This window comes from Micropterus salmoides, unplaced genomic scaffold (genome assembly GCF_014851395.1).
Source record: "Micropterus salmoides isolate LMB-PRFRI ecotype aquatic unplaced genomic scaffold, ASM1485139v1 Ms_hic_scaffold_11, whole genome shotgun sequence".
Taxonomy (NCBI): Eukaryota; Metazoa; Chordata; class Actinopteri; order Centrarchiformes; family Centrarchidae; genus Micropterus; species Micropterus salmoides.
In genome coordinates this window covers 30540453-30554558 of record NW_024040152.1, presented here as the reverse complement: position 1 = coordinate 30554558, position 14106 = coordinate 30540453, and the positions used below count along the sequence as shown (strand labels likewise).

Below are 14106 nucleotides of genomic sequence, written 5' to 3'. Positions count from 1 at the left end.
ACCGCGTGGAAATAAATAAATAAAACAAACTCACCCAAAGGTCTGTGGTGTTTTTGTCTTTGTCCTATTTTAAAGCCTGTTACATAATCGTTGATGCTCTTTCATTTAACGTTGGAGGTCTTACATGTTATTGTTTTCCTACTTCTTTTGTTTGTGCCTTGCAATTCAAAAGCAATTGGTAAAAGAAAACCTCACGAAATCAACGACTAATTACATGTCCTGTCTGAGTAGCATCAGAAAATTGCGTCAATTGGATGGATTGCCATGACATTTTGTACAGACATGCAGGGTCCTCACTGACTTCGGTGATAACTTCCACGAGCACCACCATGAGGTTGACTTTAGTGACACCCTGACTTTTCTTCTAGCACCATCATCAGGTCAACATATCAATTTGTTCAAAAATGTTATGACCAAATACCTGCAAAGCTAATGACATTCCCATCAGCCTCAGCTGTGTGTTGTGTTTTGTGATAATTAGCAAATGTTAGCATTTGCTAATTGTTGGGTCTCTGTTAATAATATTAAAAAGAGTACAGCCTACACCTGCTCCAGATGAAAAGTGCAATGAGGATAACTTTGTGATGAATTGGTGCTATATAAATAAAATTAAATGAACATGCTAAACTAAGATGGTGAACATGGTTAACATTTTACCCACTGAACATCAGCATGTAAGCATTGCCTTTGAGCGTGTTTAGATCAAAACACTCTCCCCTTCCCACATTTTCAATATGTCGCAGTTTAAATGTTAAGCAGCTTTTTGTTGTGCTCAGTGTGACTGTGCAAACGTCAGTCTGTGATAGAAAAAGAAAACAAAGGAGAGTCACATAAATCATTCTTGCATTCATTCGGGTGCCACTCAAGTGATTGCTCCCCTTGATTATGATTCTGACCCACCCAGATATCAGAGCCGTTTTCATCATCATGTTTACCAAAGAGAGGTAGAAGCCGCTCTGTAACATTAACCACCTGGTAGTTGTTTTATTGTTTTAGGGCACGGCTGGAGCTCGACCTTTTCCATCAGGCGCTGAGAGTAGATAATTCAACACTCTGATAAGATATCACTTGTCAAATATCCTTGCTTACTGTTTTTTGTGGAATTTCTACTCAGTGGTGGCCTTGGTTGAACCTTGAGTGCAGGAGGCCTGTTTTTTCTTTTTCTTTTTAACATCTGTCTGCCATGACTTTGTGTTTGTAGATAGAAAGTGTGGTGGGTTCTCATTTCTCTCGGTATGAGATTGTAGTAGTTGACTAGTCCCTGTAGATGACCTGCTTCCAAGGATGTGAAAAAGAAACTTTCAACAGTTGTCATTTTCTATGGTTTCCTAAGGCGCTGTTGTATTCAAGAACATTGCCGGGAAGTTTTGGGTACACAAGTGACTAATTTCCCGAGGCTTTCCGGAATGACGGCCAAGACAAGGCAGGGTATTACACAGGGCTGAATACATACTGGGCATAAATACATACAACCTAAACACAAGATTAGATAGGCTATTACTGCGTGTGCTGTAGCCATCTCAAACATGTTTGGTTCCTAAAATTGTAATTTGATTGCATAAAGGCTTATGATAACTCACATACTAAAATATAAGCATGCACTGTGTATACTCACTAAGTATGGTTAATTTATTCTGGGGCCTATAACATGAAGTAAGTTCAACATACCCAGGATATCTTTTCCTTATCTGGCTTCACTAACAACAATCGCGATCAGGCAAAGTGGTCACATGAATCTGGTGATCCACTTCACAAACAGGGTTTCCCAATCCAGCCATGAGCACGATGACATAACCGGACCTCTGTTACTATTTCCCTGTCTAACTCTGAATCTCAATCAGTCTGTCTAGTTCGATGCTACCTCTTTTATCTCTGGCGAGGTAATCTCTTGGGAGATCCAAAGTGGCCAATATTAAACAAATAAGATATTACGAGATCAATAATCATACAAATAAGCAACAGACAATATATGTACTGTAATTATGACCTTGTGAAATAACACAATAGAATTTTAAAACTCAGTATTGATGAATATTATTTCCTGATTTATTTACAGTAAGCACTGGGTAATTTGGATATTGTTGCAGCTTTTTCATTTCTTCAACTTCAACTTTTTGAAAGCCTTCGTATACACCCAGAAGCAACAGCCAATCACATATAATTGTAGTCGTGTTTGTCTTGATTAACAAAGACTTCTAAAAAGCGGCATCATAAAAAAAAAATTGCCATTGTAAAATAAAACCGGTGGGGAAAATGACCTGACATTAACCCTGTTGTTGTAATGTTGCTTATATATGTTAAATTGGACACTTTGGATCTTGATAAATATCAGGCTTTACATATAACTAATAGAAACATAGATTTGAAAAGAAGATATTTCTGTTCATTTAATGCAGAATTTAGCAAATACAATAAACGATTTAATGTCTGTTCATTGAGGTGTTTTATACCCTTAATATCCAGATCATCATAACATTTCTCAGCTCCGAGTCACCAATCACTCTAAATGCCACCTAGCAAACAGTCCCTGTTATGAGCAACATGACTTTTATTGTCAGAAAGTAATATAAGGTAAAATGAAAAAATGATAAATCCTCTTCATAAGGATCTACACTGAACACAGTTGCAGTAAGAAATGTAAGAAATCTCAAGACGTTATGAATCTAAATTGTGTTTGTTGAGCGGCTCAGCTTAAATATAATTTGATTGCTCCACCTTTTCCTTCCAGGACAGCTAAGTTTAGTGTGTTTAGAGATTTTATAGACTAATTAAACCCATATTGGGCATATGGCGCTGTGTGTACTCAGAGTACACTGTGCTGTTTTCCACGGAAAGTTCCAGTAGTTTGTAAAAAGAGAGTGAATTCAGTCCTGATAACATCTGAAAAGAAGGTTTGCTTACATTTTTTTGTTAATACCTCGTTAAAGCTACTGCCACACACAGCAGCTGTGTCCCTTGGCTTAGTTTAGTGGTTATTTAGCTAATGCATACACAGGATTCAGGCCTCAAAACCGTCACCCCGCGGTGGAACCAATTGCTCTGCTCCACTTTCAAAGTAAAGTAGAATTCAGTAGGCATATTATATACTGTATACTTACAGTATGTAACACTAAACGTGTTTTTCAAAGGACCAGCGGTACGACCCCTAGTAATGAGTTCTAACCTTTGAAAAAAGGCTTTCTCATATGCAGAAACAGTTATTTTTTTAAAAAATGGGTAAAAATAAATCAAAGTATTTGAATTTACCAGTTGTTTGTGTTGGGCAGCATTACACCAGTAAAATGAGCAGCAGGGGGTAGAAAACAGGTCTGCACTGTCAGAATAGTTTATACAGTAAATGGAGCAACTGGCTGGAAACTAGTAAAGTTACTGTTTAGAGGTAAATTTATATCCAACACTCACTCTGAAACTTTTTTTACTGCCTCATAATGGTCATCTATTATGTAGCTAGCAGTGAGAAACAGCAGTTGGTAGCTGCATACAAAGTTAGCTCTTCCAGGTTGTGAGAATTGAACTAAGTGTGTTATAGACCATCGATGGGCAGCACGAGTTAAAAGCACATCATCCCCCTCACACAAGTAACGTTGGTACCCCTGGTGCGATGAACAGTTTTTCTTCTTTTCATCTTTGTCCTTCAGCTGGGACCCTAGAAATCAATAGACCACTATATGTTGCACTTTGTCTGTTGATGTTGATCCCACCCTAAAACCAAACCGTCTCACCTCTCTCTCTCTCTCTCTCTCTCTCTCTCTCTCTCTCTCTCTGCCAGCTGTGAGCCGAGTGATTGACAGGACCGACAGACATGGGGAAGCAGAACAGCAAGCTCCGCCCCGAGGTGATGCAGGACCTCCTGGAGAGCACAGACTTCACCGAGCACGAGATCCAGGAGTGGTACAAGGGCTTCCTGAGAGACTGCCCCAGCGGGAACCTCTCCATGGAGGAGTTCAAGAAGATCTACGGTAACTTCTTCCCCTACGGAGACGCTTCAAAGTTCGCAGAGCATGTCTTTCGCACATTTGATGCTAACGGCGATGGGACAATAGACTTCCGGGAGTTTATCATTGCACTAAGTGTGACGTCACGTGGCAAACTGGAGCAGAAGCTGAAATGGGCCTTCAGTATGTACGACCTGGATGGAAATGGGTACATCAGTAAAGCTGAGATGCTGGAGATTGTTCAGGTGAGTGTGCCTGGGGACAGATGGACACATAATGTTGTCTTTGTAGACAAATACAACATATTAACAAAAGAACTCTTACAGGAAGTCTCTATCACATGGTAGCCTCAAGGGTTGACTGTGAGGCAGTCACTTCTGAATTGAGATGAATCAGGAGACACATAGACATGTTTAAACTCGTGCACACACTAACTGTAACATTAGTCAAGGCAGTGATTGTTAAACCCTGTTATATTACCAGTACTGCCGCTGTATCCATAACAAACTCTTTTAAACTAGGAAAAACAGTGCTGGCATTTTAAGAACAGGAGGCCACACAGCTCTGCTTCATGCAGGGAGGAGGCTCTTACAGACATGGAGCTGGATGTGCCTCTACCGAGCACACGTGATTTCTGAGAGATGATGTTCAGGACCTCATTTACTGCCAAGATTGAAATGTGGGTGTACTTAAAAGATGCATTTAGATATTAAGATTAATTGGAAAGGTTCCTTTTCCTGCCAGTAAAAGCAGTTTTGGAAACATTCAGGGATTCATTACCTGTACTCCTTCTTAAATATGTCTTTTAGTCTTATCTAGAAAGGAAAACAATAGATTTTGTCTCTGCTCAGCCTAACCCATGCCTGCTGAAACACCCACTGTATACTGCCTATGCTCCTCCCTTTGAATTTTTTCAAATGTTTGCTTATAGTCTGTGTTAACAATGTACTAAACCCTGGTCATGTTGAAATGAGAGGTATTGTTCATTTCCAGATTTTTATAGGATTGAATCCCATTTTTGTCCCTGGAAGATTCAGAAGTTGTACGATTGTTATAAGGTTTACAGCAGAAGAACTGGAAAATACTTCTGGGTTGTGCAGCAGGGCACGACAAGGGAAAAGGGGGAGCACTGGTGGCATTTCCTATACAAGAGTTTCTCATGTAAACAGACAATTACAACTGCACACACATACATTAAATGTGTGTGTGGGTGTGTAAGACTTCTACCCTCAGTTTTTTCCTACTTCCTCCACATTTGTGTAACAGCAGCTAGTTGGTCCCACTTCAGTTTCACCTAGTTTCATTGAGCAGGCTTCTTAGCTTTATTTTCTTCATTTTAAACTTAGTTTTACCATATGTCTCTGTGATTTATATACAGATGTCTCTCATTTTCTTTTGCCACTCTGCCCCTGGTACAGTTACTACCCAGTCTGGCATCATTACTGCGGTACCAGCACTTAAGTTCACGCACAGCTCAACTCATTCATCATGTAACTGATTTAATTATGATGGACACACAGACATCCAATCTCCAACATATCAGGCTACAGCATCATCTGATCTAATTCATATTAGTTTAATTATCCGGAAAATATTTCGGCCATCAGCCCCCACAGATCTACTGTCTGTTCCCAGTTCGTTCGTTCACTAGTTCACACTACACGATTTTTAGGCCGATATCATCACTGCCACATCGCCGACGTCTGCCAGATATCTAGCATGCTAAATATCTGGAATCGACATCCACATCCAGCCAATGAGATTAGGCAGCTATTTTTTCACTGCAAAACTCTTTTTACTCCCCTCCAGCTCTCTCTGTAGCTCAGACGATCCCTGCTACCTGCGTGTGCTAATCCATTCTTTCACCCAGAGTCTTTGTCTTTATAATTGCTATCTTTATAATAACAAACAACAGCTGTTTGGCGTGTAGGCTCGCGTCATTTCCCGTTTCACATTTCACACGTGTTTTCTTGACAAAACGTGGTTTGGAGACCAGCGTCGGTTGACACAGCTGCTGTCAGCTCGTGTAGTGTGTGACCCCCTGTCACCGATCAGTCACGTAGTGTGAACGCCACAACAACTTCAAGACTCCCGTCACAAGACGGCAAGTTGTGTAGTGTGAACAGCACATCAATCTGCCAACGCTGAAAGTCGTGCAGTCTGCACGAGCCTTTAAGTGCAAACATAAAGATACCTTAATGCTAATTAGGGTTAGGTACATTTGAATTCTGTCGATTACAGTTCTGCTTATTGATTCTGGTTCTTATTTATTGCCAGTTTCGATTCCAGTATGGATTAAAAAAAATTATTAAAAAGTCAACATTATCAATGTTGAGACAAACATTTTTTCTTTTTTTCTTTTTCAAGTAAGTAAATTTAAAATCTTTTTAACTGAACATTCACAAAGTAAATGCGTACACTTAAAAACGTATGATCCACAATCAGTACATACATTTTCTGGTGGATGCTGTGGTTTTTAACACTCCTCAGTTTTCTTTTTGGTCATCTTTCTGTTTATTGCCACGTCAGCGTGATATCTGTGGCTCGACTGGAGGTGCTAGCGCTCTCTCGCTAGGAGACATCAAACACCATTATTGGGTCCAGTATTGGCCAGTTCATTATATTACGTTTAGCTCAGCACTAACACAGAAAAACTGGATTTGGAACAACAGGCACAGCAGATGCAGTTTGGAGAGTTTGACAAACACTGTGGAACTTTAGAAGTTAGATGAAGCAGGCAGTCCAAAACATGGCAACATAAATCCAGAATAGCATAGATGATCATTCAACCCTGTAGAAACTCCATAAACTCTGGGAAACACATGGAACAGTGCTGAGGGTTAAAATGTAGAGTGGTATGAACAAAGAGACAAAGACTTAGTCCACACGTACATGGGTATTTTTAGTACGAGTCTTTCCTCCTTTGTTTTTTGAAAACAAATCCCATCCACGCATGCACGGTTTAAAACAAATGTCTGTCTACATGAAAACGCAAAAACACCACATCAAGCACTGTCAAGTCAATAGGCGGCGATATAACCTTAACCGGAAAGTCACGTTGGTCAGTCAGAAGCCTAATAAAATTGTAAACAAAGCGGAACGGCGCGCACTCTGACGTCGCAAGACAAAAACTCCGGTTTCACTGGCTAAACACTGCAACCGGAGTTTCTAAAAATCTTCACCTTGGCAGGAGTTTTCAAAAAGATTCGGTTTCAGTGACTGCGTTTCCGTGTGGATGAACGGACAAACCGCATACAAAAAGTTACGGTTTTGAAAATACCTGTGTATGTGTGGACAGGGTCCTAAATACACAAGAAGGGTGGAGATAACGGGACACAGGTGAAACACATTAGGGCAGGTGCAAACAAACAAGACCGGAAGGAAGCGAAGTAAGACAAGGACACGAGACAGAACAACTTCAAAATAAAACAGGAAGCACAAACAAACTCCAAAACATTGACAACATCAACATATTATCATCTTACAACAAACTGTTGTTCATTTACACATCCAGAATATATGGAACAACATTAGCATTAATTTGAAATTGTGTTTGTATCCACCCTAATGAAGATAATTCAATTCAATTCAATGATTATAATTCAATTTTACTCTCATGTCTGTGATTCTCAGTCATCCAGGTCATAGTTATCCAAGGAGGGTTAATTTAAGGGAAACATCAATTAGGCCAGTTGCCCTTGATTTAACCCACCTTGGATAATATTCCCTCTCCTTCCAACTCTGTTTCTGGCTAGTCGTAGTTTAGCTAGTCGCTCACTTTGTCTTTGGTGCTGGGCAGGTGGTTTACGTTGGGTTTATTTGAATTTTTTTCTGAAAATTGCCTGCTGCATTGAGAAACGACACTAATGAGAGCAGTGATGGTGAACCCAAACAGGAAAATTGCTGTAAAACACGCTACAATGCCCTGTAGAGCTGAGAGTATATTATTACATTACACATAGTCATTCTTTCTGTATCTTCCCATAATAGCATCCCATAGCTTTGATATTTATAATTTTAGTTTCTCTAAGCATACAATGAACTGACGGTGAATGCAACAGTAGCTGTAGAGTTGAGCTAATCAAGCCAGCTTTTCTCTCATTCATTCCCAAGGTAGGCTGAGCCAATACCAGGAAATATTAATCTATAATGCATCACATGTGCCCACGTTTCATTGCTTCAGGGTAAAACTAGCCTCGTTACCTAATGATTGCAGTGATTCAGATTTCAGCCTGTCACTTTTTTCTACATCCTGACGACATAAACCTCTGCCCGGTGCCTACTTTCCTTTGAAAGATGGTGCGTTTCCCCAAGGAGAAAAGAATAGAAAGCGATGACTCAGACACTCATGCGCGTTGAAAAGTTGAAAGTTCTGCCTTTGTGAGTGTGTTTGTGATTGATTAGCAGATGTGTCTGTGTGTATGTGGCAGTTAATTAGCTGCCGTTTGTTTTGTCACACAGTATTGTAATTCAAACTAAAATTTGATTGTAGCTTATGAAATGTAGAAGCAAGGTTTCTGTGTTTTACTCATTAGGTTAGACAGTTCCATTCCTTATTGCTGAAGTGCAGTTTTAGAAAGAGCCCAGGGCCAACTCTATCTCTGAGTGTTCCTACATACACACAGTATTCATTTATCCTCATGTCTATCTAGTCCCTCTCTGCATTTAGCTGTCTCCTTGTTCAAAGCCACCCGCCTCTGCAGAGAGAAAACAAGCTTAAGTGAAAAGTTTTCAGGTAGTGCTGACTTCTACAAGTAACCACTGAAGTTAAAATGATGCCTGATCTTAAAGTCTTTGAGTAAAGTCTACAGCTTAGTGTGATCACAGTACCTGCTCTCAGCGGTATCAAAGGGCAGATTGGCAGGTGGATCTGATAAAGCTAAATCCCTCCATTTTCTGCTGCGTCTCTGTTTCACTGGTTCAGTGCAGGTTGCTGGAAGGGAGAACCAAGTGGTGAATGAACTTTTCTTTTCCACATCTTTGACTTTTATGCTAATTTTACCACAGTGTGAGCGGTGCTAGCGGTGTGGCCTTAGGGATGACACTGTCAGTCAAAGTGTCCACCACTATTTGTTGCCGTGAAATTTTGGTACAGACATTCATTGGTCCCCAGAGGATGAATCTTACTAACTTTGATGATCCCCTTACTTTTCCTCTAGCACCACGAGGTAGACATTTGTTGTATCAAGTGAAATGTCTCAACAACTCTCGGAGAGATTGCGATGATCTGGATTATCTTTTTGGGAGAATTGTAATAACTTTGGTAATCTCGTCTGTTCATTTTGTCATTTTGGAAATAATTCATTCAAAATCAAATTTTGGTTTGCATTTCTCACTGCCAGGGACTCTGATGCTATTAGCATTCAGTCTGCACTCCCTAAATATTTTCCACTTACTGGCATTTTTGAGCAAACATTAGCAAGCCTATTACATTACATTTATTCATTTAGCTGACGCTTTTATCCAAAAAGCAACTTACAATTGCTATACGTGTCAGAAGTCACACGCCTCTGGAGCAACGAGGGGTTAAGTGTCTTTCTCAGGAACACAGTGGTGGATGGGTCACAGTGGGTCTCTCACACCAAAGGCAGGCGTCTTATCCATTGCGCCATCACCACCCAACCACTCAATCACACCACTATTAGCTACATCCACGCCAGTCAGCTAAATTGTATTATTTAGCTGTTACACCTCACCAGTTTGCATTCAGAACCAACAGATCCACAGACGAGGCTATTTCCACTGCCCTCCACTCAGTGTGCACGGCTTGAAATTTACAACACCTACATCAGAATGCTGTTTGTGTATTTCAGCTCAACATTCAACACAATCTCCCCCATGAAACTGATTAGCAAACTGTGTATCACACTCACTAACAGACCCCAGACAGTTCGGACTAGCGGTCACACCTCCTCATCTCTAGTGCTCAACACCGGAGCCCCCCAGGGCTGTGTGCTCAGCCCCCTCCTGTTCACGCTGCACACCCACGACTGCATCCCTCGACATGGAGAGAACTCTGCAAAGCTCATGAATGGCTGTATTTCTTAAGTAATCTTAAAACGGCTAAATTCCTGTGCCGTGTTCTTGTCAGCTTTTACAGAGGAGCAATAGAAAGCATCCTGACTGAAAACATCACACAATCTGGCATGGGATGTGCACGGCCCAGCACCGGAGGGCTCTGCGGCTGGTGATTAAAACCGCTTCTGTTCACGCTCGCCTCCTTTTGCCTTGGTGCCTGGGAGGTGCAGCTCACTCCAGCAAGCTGATGGACTCTCCTGCAGAGTGTGTAAAGTCTGGTGATGCTCATAATTAGCCTGGTTGAAGGAATAATTGAATGAGATTGATTGCAGCCAGCCTTGCTCATCTTCTTCAGATAATGACAAAATCTGAACGCAGGGAGAACGATAACACTGTCTCATCCCCTCGTCAATAGTTGATATCTAACTCCGTTCATCTGAAACACCGTACTATCAGCAGCGCAGGTGGCCACAGAGGGAAGTTCATTGTTTCGCTTGGCAAAAAAGGAGGGAGAGAGCATTCACACTGGTAATATAGTGGCATTGAACAGAATAGGGGGTTAGATAAATGGCTCACTGCTCAGGCAGATAAAGTCTCTACGGGAAGCGTATTCATCTTTGGTGTGAGGGTGAGGCGAGAAACTGTGCTTGTTGTGCATGTGTACTTATTACTGCAGGACAACTCAAGCGGTGCTCAGCTGGCTCTGTCGTCTGTTGTGGACGATCTTTCCCTCGCTGTTTCTCTTAAACTCTTTATTTTACACATCTGTCTGTCTCTGTATTATCTGATGGGTTAGATGGGTGATTTTCATCTCACTCGTAAGTGGCCAGGTAATAGTCCAGAGCTGTGGTTTAGTAACAATGTACTTCGTGTCCTCACTTACCTGTGGCACAGGCTGTTTCCGACTCCACAGGACAGGATGTTGTGTTCTTTTCTGGAAGCTCCCTGCTGAAAGGGTATGAAAGAACCGTCTTTTGGACCTCTGAAGCATAATGACATCTGTCTAAAATGTAAAAACACATTACAGACAAATAAAGGGACGATAGCTGGCAGAGAAACAAAAATAATGTCCATGCAGTTTTTATTGTGAGAGTAGGAGGTGAGAGGGGAGATGGAGACACTAGCTGGCAGGGTGCAGAGAAAAACCGATTAAGACAAAGGTTGTGCTCTTTGGACACAGGAGAAGAAATTATCAAACCTAAATAACACAGGCTTTATTTTTGGTGCAGGAGAGTTCCTCTGCCTCAGATGTGTTACTGTCTTAGAGGATAAGACTGGTGTTATGCTCTATTTTGTCAACAAATCCCATAATAAGACCAAATGTGTTCATCTTTCAACTTTCCTACCCTGTATGTGGCTCTTGAACCCAAGCCCAGTTCCTATTGGAGATATACATTTTTAAGAAGAGTTACAAATATATAGCTAAGGCTAGATTAGGCTCAGTAATTTCCTAAAACAGCTGGCCACTGTAGTTTTTAGCAAATGTTACTCAAACAGGGGGAAGAAGTGTATTTTTTGGGGGGGATTATTTTTAGCGTTTCATGCATGAATGATCGCCCCATGATTTTTACTTTTCTTTTATTAATGTATCCGCTCATGCATTTGCTTTTTCAATTTTAAGTAATATATATTAATAGACTAATGAATACAATATTGAATTATTGGAAATTTTTAAACAAATATATTTTAACATGTTGTGCTCTGATCTATGGAAAAACAACCAAGGCTCATCCATGTTATCTTCCATCAAATGAGATTGTACAACTGGCCATGGGATGCTGATCATCTTTTTTCTTACTCAAACGATGCAAGTACAAGATCCCGAACTGGTGCGGACTGATTAGAACGGGATGCCAGGTGGCACATTCTCATCATCCTCAGCTAAATAGCTGCAAAAAGATGGGTCAGGACTTGCTGCTTCATCTTTGTCTGGACTGCCATTCATCATCACTGTTATTGTCAGAGTTCTCACTTGAGTTGTACCCCACTAACCTGCAGACCTGGTCCGTCTTGCTGCTCTCAAGCTCTACTAAAATGATGATTAAGATTCTACACATGCAAAAGTTGTGCAAAATATTGCTTTTTTTAGTGAACATACTGCAAAAAATAGTAACAGAAACCATCTGTTTTACAGAGAGAGTTCGTAGAGAAGGTTGTAATACAGCATGATTTGTAGTTGTGAAAATGCACTGATCGTGCGTCGTTCCCAACTTAGTGGATGCATAATTCATTGTATTAACTGCTCACAAAAATTTAACAATATTAAAAAAAATACTAATAGAAGTTTAGAAGAATTCTGATATTCATTAGATGTTATTTCATGTTCAAATTGTATTTAGCCACTAAGGTATTATTCCTGAAGTTCTCTGCATCTGATCTATTGTCAGCCATCTTGGTTGTCATGGTTTTTAATTGCACTTACAATGGCTTGCCACTAGGTCGCTTCCTATAGTGTTGTGAATTTGTGCACACTGTGTGGCCTTTAAAGTGGCTTTAACAAAGAAATCCATGACTATAAATGCAATGGATTGGATTGCAATGGATGCATTTGGAGTAGTTGTCCACTATAGTGACCCCTATACACACATTTGGTGCTCTAGTGAGTATTCAGGGCAACTGGGGGGGTTGATGTGGGATTGAGTCAAAATAAATTACCGTGTGTATGTTCATGGTAGTGAAGGAACATGTCACCCAGTGCAACACAGTGCCTCATTGATTCTTTAGACAGAAATTGAGCTCTGTGGCATAGAGGAAGAAGAAAATTCCTCGGTCTCTCTTTGGCTCTTTTTTTTACAGCATTGTGTGTGGTGTGGAAAATGGAGAGGGCTATCGTTTCACTTCTCATCGGTTGCTTGTAATTTTGGGATTTAGATATTAAGCTCATTCCACTGCGTTGCTCTGGATTAGACCGACAGCTAAATCCCCAACATATAATATTGCCTAAATCTACTAAACACTCACAGCAGTTTGAAGGATTTCGATTAATAACAGAGCCACGTCCAAAGTGAAATGAAGACTGATAATAACCGTGGCTGCTGCCTGTTCCTCAGCTCCACTGTGACCCAGGAGATGAGCCGCCCTGCCACTGTGTAATAGGAGGCATAACCAGCACCTATTTAAAGCTCCCGCTGCACTGTAATCACAATCAGCCCTCCTCTGTTCACATGTCAGCTCCCATTCCCCTCAAATCCGCCTCCTTATTAGAGACAGAGAGAGTGGGCTGTGATTTCACTGTTTACTGCCAAACAGCCTGCAATGCAACACAGAGCAGAGGAGACACAACACTGATAAATAGTCTGCGAGAGATTGCTTGTGTGTGTGTGTGTATGTTTTTCTCCACCCCTCCCTACCTAAGCCACGAAAATATAATCACAGAAGCAGTGTAACAAGTTGGCATATTGGAATAAATTCTCATCTGAATGGGTGTGGGCACTGCTTGTCTTTGTGACACCGCAGAGTAAATGTTACTTTATATCAGTAAATTCAATATCACAGGGGCAAGTTATGTAAGTGTGTGGCAAACTCCTGTGTGCCGCCTCCCTGGGTCCCTCGAGCTATTGTACTCTCACTGTCTTGGGGTGCATGGAATATGGAGAAAAGCGTGTATTCTGTTAACTCTATCGAGGCACACGGGGTTGGCAAATGAACGTTGCTTTTCTCAACTAGCCTGAGTGAATCTTCAGTTCAGTAAGCTGAATACAAGCAGCAGTACAAACTCCAGAACATGAGCTCCCTTCTACATTTACATGCACTTAAAGGACTGGATGTGTATGTTTGAGATAATGACCCAACAGTGGACGTGTAACATTATACATATTAAATATTAAATACAGTTTCTTTCTCAACATTAATGAACTAAAATTGAGTGAAAATGCAGTTTTGACAAATTCAGAACAGACTCTAGAGGGGGAAAAAAAACACTAAAAACATGGTTTCAAATCCAAAGTACTTCTCTCATACATTAAAAAATATTAATTACTCAATCAAAAGTTTAAAATTTGAAAGAAAAGCAGCATTTTATCTAATGAGAATTGAATACTCAAACACTTAGCTGGCCTGTTTCATCAGACTGTGTGGGTGTGGTTTGATTGCATACACAAACATCCTGTCGTCATATGATACGAATGTTGCTCAATCCTGCATGGAAGCACAT

General features: G+C 40.7%; 1 protein-coding gene across 3 annotated transcripts in view; it reads left to right on the top strand.

Annotated features, from left to right (window-relative positions):
- Window positions 1–14106, top strand: part of LOC119898085 (neurocalcin-delta A) — a 71683-nt gene that overhangs the window by 52525 nt on the left and 5052 nt on the right. For all 3 annotated transcript variants that reach the window (XM_038712243.1, XM_038712242.1, XM_038712244.1), the window contains one exon: window positions 3770–4180. In XM_038712243.1, the coding sequence (XP_038568171.1) occupies window positions 3803–4180 (378 nt within the window). In that variant the 5' untranslated portion in view covers window positions 3770–3802. The remainder of the gene's footprint in view (window positions 1–3769; window positions 4181–14106) is intronic.